Source organism: Vespula pensylvanica, chromosome 12, assembly GCF_014466175.1.
Source record: "Vespula pensylvanica isolate Volc-1 chromosome 12, ASM1446617v1, whole genome shotgun sequence".
NCBI lineage: Eukaryota > Metazoa > Arthropoda > Insecta > Hymenoptera > Vespidae > Vespula > Vespula pensylvanica.
Window position 1 is genome coordinate 2,825,582 of NC_057696.1, and position 6,930 is coordinate 2,832,511.

The 6,930-nt window shown below is 25.5% G+C and overlaps 2 protein-coding genes across 2 annotated transcripts; both read right to left on the reverse strand.

The window, feature by feature from the left end:
- Window positions 1-4: 4 nt before the first annotated feature.
- Window positions 5-999, reverse strand: LOC122633317. The gene is made up of 3 exons (XM_043821087.1): window positions 758-999; window positions 500-671; window positions 5-404 (listed from the first exon to the last, which is right to left on the reverse strand). The coding sequence occupies exons 1-3, from the start codon at window positions 829-831 to the stop codon at window positions 177-179; spliced, it is 474 nt and encodes a 157-aa protein (XP_043677022.1). The 5' UTR covers window positions 832-999; the 3' UTR covers window positions 5-176.
- A 1,829-nt stretch (window positions 1,000-2,828) lies between these two features.
- LOC122633350 (E3 ubiquitin-protein ligase RNF25) lies at window positions 2,829-6,667 on the reverse strand. Its single transcript, XM_043821144.1, has 6 exons — window positions 6,419-6,667; window positions 6,276-6,347; window positions 5,792-6,032; window positions 5,483-5,701; window positions 5,093-5,404; window positions 2,829-5,016 (listed from the first exon to the last, which is right to left on the reverse strand). Exons 1-6 carry the CDS (start codon window positions 6,442-6,444, stop codon window positions 4,864-4,866), a joined length of 1,023 nt encoding a protein of 340 aa, XP_043677079.1. The 5' UTR covers window positions 6,445-6,667; the 3' UTR covers window positions 2,829-4,863.
- Between the last annotated feature and the right edge of the window lie 263 nt (window positions 6,668-6,930).

Consider the following 6,930-nt stretch of genomic DNA (forward strand, 5'->3'; position numbering starts at 1 on the left):
CATGATATTTACATAGGCTTTAATACAATAATAATGTTAGAATCAACAATATTATTTTATTAAGATGTCATTTCAATAGTAAAGATATACTGAGGCAGCATTTCAAATTATATTATTGTATATTATCCCGTATTTTTTCATGATATTTTGTATGATACTGTTTTTTTATAAAATTTTTAACATTTTCTACGATCAGACTTAATTGGCATTGGATACTGTCCTGGATAACGAGATCTAATAAATTTTGCAGGTGGACAGATTGGCCATGGGGTTACAAGACATTGTGGTTGACCTTGACATTTAGTTAACGGACACGAATCCTGAAGTCCATTTCTATGCAAACACATACATTTTGTATATAAAACTCCACCACGCATTTCAGGAAACTTTAAGTCTGTTAATTTCTAAAATAGATTTTTATATTTTTGAATTGTTTAAATAAAAATTACAATTGCTAATGAAAGTTTAAATTAATTCTATTTTTATAGTTTGTACTAACTGATTTTTTTCTGCAAGTGCTTTTTAAAGTTCTATCTGTGTGTATAATTTGTTTTCTGCTAAGTTGACATGGACCTTTATCTTTATGAACCTCCTCAACAGGAATCAATACAAATACTGGTGCTTGTTGTTGCTGTTCTACTTTTTGTTTTAATAATTGCATTTTATTACGGCTGCATAATAAATATATTATTATATTAAGACAAAATATAATACACAGTAAAAAATAATTTTTCGATATAACTTATTACGAACTAACCATTCTAAAGCTTTTACTGCAGCTTTTAAATCACAAATAACGTCGGTTGTATCAATAACTTTAGTTTCAGACATACTGATAATTTTGTATTATATTAAACAGATTAAAAATTTGTTTATTCCATACTTAATAATTTTGTAATAAATTTAAATGTTGTTAGTCCAAACTTGTCAAATTTTAAAGGAATGTTATAGGAGTTACTAATAGTTTTGTTTTGTTTTTGAATATTAGTTATAGGGATATTAATTTCTTTTTTTTTTTTTTTTTTGTTCTTTTTAGCATAATCTAGCGGTGAAAATTTTATTAAGATAAAACATTATACATTGTATAAATAATAATTACCATAATACAATATTATAGTGAATAAAAAAAAAATTATTTATTTCATTTCTGTATTTATAAGACAAATCAAAAAACAAATGTGACTATAGAATATGTATGATATTGCAATAATTTATTTATAAACTATAGTTAAATCTTTAAATAGTATCTTCTATTATTTTTACTATTATTAGAAACATCGTAAAAAAAAAGATATAAGCTAAAAGATATAAACTAATATGCACGTATATATGTAATGATATACAGTATTACAGCTTTATATATATTGCTATATAAATACAGTAACTTCAAGTAATGAAACTTTTAAAGATGGCCAATATTAACTAAAAGGCCAATGTTAATGGCCAATGTTAACTAATGGCCATAATTAATTAAAAGCATACTACACAAACATTGTTTATATTTCTATAATCATAAAATTTTATAAGTTCTATACATGCATAATTGCTAGATACACATGCAGTTATTATATACAGATATTACCAAAATCTAAAGTAATTTTAGAAAACTTGGACATTGTAAGTTTACTCAGATTCATAACTAATTAAACTAATTCTTATTATAAAATGTAGCAATACTTATGACATGGTATATAACATGGGAGCGTTAATATAATGTTTTGCCGGATTATTTCGTTCGTTTTTATGTAATTTGTAAATTTTCATATGCTAACTATGTTACCATATTATTAAAATTGTATGCTCAATAAATTTGATTAAAATTAAAAATGTTTTTATAAATAAGGAATAGACACTACTACATTCAACACTTACATATAATGTTAAACTAATTATTGCATAAAATTAAAATTATTCATATACATTTATTAATATTAAAAATTCACTTGAGCATTCATTTCATACCTATAATTAAAAAAAAATCGAGAAATAAAAATATAATATCTCCTTTTGTACTATCTAATATTGACTTCAATATATTATTTTTACATAGATTTTATTGAAATTATTTTGATTGCACAACTATAAAAATTACCAATATATTCATGCAACTATCAATTTGCGAATACATATTATATGCTCATAACTATATATTTTAGTTAAATATTTTTGTATATATTTAAAGAATCTGCCAATAAGCATAAATGTTCATATTTTCATGCCAAATGTGACTAATATATTAATGAAATACTATTGAATTGTGTGAACTGTTATATGAAAGAATGCAAGTAATTTTTTATATTGTTTAGGTATTGATGACACATAATTAAAAAAAAAAAAAAATACTTAGTAGCATCTAAAATATTAAATGATATTAAAATAAAAAAATGTTTATCTTATCAAAAATTAAATAATATTGTTTGTTGAATATTTACAGACAAGGAACTGATGATTTTTATCTAAATATAAGTTATAATATTACATATAAATCAAATAAAATAAAAAGTATGATCCTATGAATACTAACATATTTAAAACATCGTGTATTTACCACACATATTTAAAGTAAATATATGTAATTAGTTCTCGATGTCTAATCCTCTATATAAAATATTTACATTTACAATACTACTATAATAAAAACTAAATAATAATTTGAATCCGGATTTTGGCAGTTCTAAGTAAATATTTGTTAACAGTGTTTACCTATTTATTGCTTAATGTGTAATATCATTAATGTGATGTAATTCCTTAATCATGTAACTTATATAAATTATCTTAAATTATGTTAAATAATTGAAGTTTAAAATAAAATAAAAAAGTATATGTAGTTGCAATTTAATAAAATTTAATAATAATTCTAACAAAATAATAGTAATGGCTAATGATGTATCATGCCTATTATACGCCGAAATTCGGATTCTAATATCCACGTTTGCAAAATATCACAGATAATTATAGTACAAAATAAAATAGAGTAAAAAAGAAAAAAAAAAAAACATAAAGCTGCATATTTTAAACAGATCTCAAAGTGGTCCACAAAAAAAAGTATTCTAAATTGAGAAATCGTATTAAAAATCTTAGAGAAAACAAAACAGAAAAAATGTTTACATAAACATGATTCTACAAATGTTTATTTTCTGATAAATAATTTGAATCTATGTTTATATAGACATTTTATTTTAGATTTCCGAACACGATTGTTAAATTCGTTGATTTTTTCTGCAACACTCTTATAACAAATTAATTGATTTTTTTCTCTAAACTCGGCAGTCTTTGGTGTTTACAAATTGAAATAGTTGGCAAATATAATTATACTGTATCATTATATTACATGTAGGAACAATGGCTACATAAGCCACAAATCCAGGATTTGAGAAACGTTGTCGCACTAATAACATTTTGCTTTGACTATCCTCCAAAAAATTTTAGTAGAATAATATATATATTTCCAAGTATTAAATACTTTAATATTATACTGCCCAGTACACAAGAACACGTTAACACGATTACTGTGTTTAAGCTTTTGAACACTGAAATATTGAACACAATATTGCAAAGAAAAATAATAAAATTATAAAGAGAATTGTTAAATAAATAGGAAGATTACTGTTATTAGATAAAAGCTTAATTTTGTTTTGTTAAACTTAAACCAAATATTTCAGAAGTGATACAATTAGATCAGATATCATATCTATCACCCATATATTAATATTATATAGACTTAATGGGCACATAGGCTAGATAAAATATCAGGCAAAAAGATATTCATAAAATGCTTCTTTCTACCAAACATTTCCATTGTATAAAACGTTTTTTATACTTATAATCAATTAAAAAAAAGTTCTATTCTCTATATTCTTTTGTTTTTTGACATAGTCAACTCAAAATAATCATTATCAGTATTTTTTAAATTTAATATTTAAACTAACATAAAAAATACAACAATCATTGTCATGTAATTAATTATTTCATTAAAGAGATGACTGAAACATATCATAATGTCTTTTCTAATAGAAAATTAATCAATGTTAATACATATTGAAGTTCCTTTTTTAGCCTACTATTACCCTTTTGTAAGTATCACATTCATGTGGAAGAGATTAAAACTATTAACAACTTTTTTTCAATTTATATATGTTGAAGGAGTATCTACAATAGACAATGCCTTTATCCTGCATAAAACAAGAATAATATAAATACAAAGTTATAATGTTTACAGAAGCTTAGATGAGTATGTTGATTTTGATATAACATAACTTAGATAATCTTAATCAATTTATGAACGAAAATAATACATTTTACATTTGTATTTTTGTATTAGCAAATTCCAAATATGAACAATATGTTCCCTTCTTCTTACAAAAGATATTACAGTCAGTCTAATTAATTCAGTATTGCTCAACATATTACATTATGAATTAAGAACCACTTTGAAATGCTACTTTAAGAGATATGCAGGGTACTAATATATCTGCTACTTTTAAGACAATTTCTAATTATAAAGCACCGTAAAAATATCTTTAACACAGTTCTCTTAATTAAGAATCTTTCCATAGCTGGTATAATTGCAGGAATGTAAAAATATGGAAACTGAATTAAAAAATCTGTACATTTGCAGTTTAAAGAGCACCATGGCTTCAGTCTATGTAGACAGTCCTTAGAACTTTCAACACTTCCCATCTTATACACCAATGCAATGGGAATACTGCTGAACAATAACACCTATAACTTTATCACACGAAGATAATTTAAAGTTAGATAATTACGGTATATTACATTTATGAATATGATAATGCTAACTGTAATATATACGCTTAGCAAAGTAAATGACCAGGCAGTTAATATTTTATCTCGAGCCCATTGTCATCTGGGAGTAGTTTCAGTATGCCTCATTTTATCAAATTGGCGTCGATAATGGGCACGTCCTCTACCTCTGTTACGGTGTCCATGATTATTATGCCCATGATGATTGTGATGAAATTGTCGTGGTTGGTTTTGAGTATTATTTGAAGATTGCTATAAAAAGTCATAAAGTATCTAAACATAATGAAATTCAATGTTAAAAAATAATTTTATAAATGAACTGATTTACCACTTGAGTGACTGATTGCATAGATTGATTTGCATATGTGTTTAAGCTAGTGCTAGGTGGATTGAGTCTCTCTGTAGAAACAGCAGTATCGTCTTCGGTTCTTAGCAACATTTTTACTCCTTCTGCTTCTAAATCAATGATACCACCCCTCTGTTGTTGTCTCAAATATAATGCAGCCATTTGCTTTTGAAGCTCTTTTAATTCTGCAGTGACTGAAAAGTCTGTGGCAGCTTCCACATCTATAGGAGGTGGAGCTGACCATAAACTTTCAACATCACAATGTATAGATTCCCGACAAACGGGACAAATGGCCTAAATAAAAAATATCATTTACAAGCTCATTAGGAAGTATTATTTGCATGTATATTGAATATCTAAACTTTTTAATACCTGAAATTTATTAGTAGTATCTTGTTGCCATTGCGGTAGCTTCTCTTGCTCTTCTCTATAATAACGTTCAGCTGCAGCAACATGTGCCGCTAAGCAATGGGAATGAAAGTAATGATAACATTCTGTTTTTGTAAATTCATCACCTTCTCGAAAGCCATATAAGCAAACAGCGCATTGATCTGTAGGTAAGTTGCTTCTTGTAAGATGTTCTCTAATCATCTGATATTATAATAAAATTAGTTATATAATAGTTATACATTACATAATTTATATAAGATATAAAAGAATTATAAAATATTTATATTATACCTCAATTAACTCAAACATTACTGGCTGTCCAATAAAATCTTTACATTTAGCTTCAGCGTCTGATTGCATTAACCTTACTGTATCTTCATCTAATCCTCTCGGATTTCTTAAGCTAATATTGGGAGATACATCTGGATAACCATAAGGTAATTGAACAACAAGTGTAACACAGACATATTGAGATTGTGAATCTTCTCCAGTCGAGGGGAATAATATGGTTTCAATATATTCTGGCTCTCCTCTATAAACACAACGATCTATTAATGTGTGTTTATGAGTCTAGTCAAAATATATAATAAAAGTTACAGTCAGCAAATATATAATTATATCAAGTTATAATTTTATATATTATTGTGACATTACTGTCATTAGCCCTTACAATTTTATTAAGGAATTGCAGCCTCTTTTGTAAAATTAAATAAAAAATTTCAAAATATTTCATTAGAGAATTTGAAATATTATAAAAAAAAAATTATTTTGCTACCTGTCATTTTCTTTTATGCTTAGTTCGTCATCCAATAAAATTGCTTTTAATGCTTCGATTTCATCAGTCACTCTGAAAGAACGAATAATCAAATATAGTATGATATTACGTACTTTCCAACTTATTCGATATTATGCTATTACCTTTCATCTACCATTGAATCTGACATTCTCCTGAAAACAAATATTTCTCACTCGTATTTCTTACTCTCCTTTTGACTATCTCGGGTACCTTACAAACGTCAATCGGCATATCAATATCAGCAACTTAAAATTCTACTTCTATCGTACGACTATTACCAACTAGACTGAAGTAAAGAAAAATTTGTGTAGTCTTCGTTATTTAAACCTTTTCATAAAAAGATATTTATACAAGAATATATTACATTATTTGTTATAACAACATAAGCAAACTGTATAATTAAATTCATTTTAATTGGAATGTAAGCAATTTAAATAAAAGGAAAACCTTCTGCCGGATTTCTAATTCAACTTTCAAATTCATTTCCTCCACCTATCAAAGAGTTCAAATGGCACCAATGCTATTTATACATTTATCGAAATATATTTAGATTATGAAAATCTAATACTGAATTAATTAGAAATTCATATAATTGTATTAAAAACAATTTATCTATTATAATATCTTATTTTTT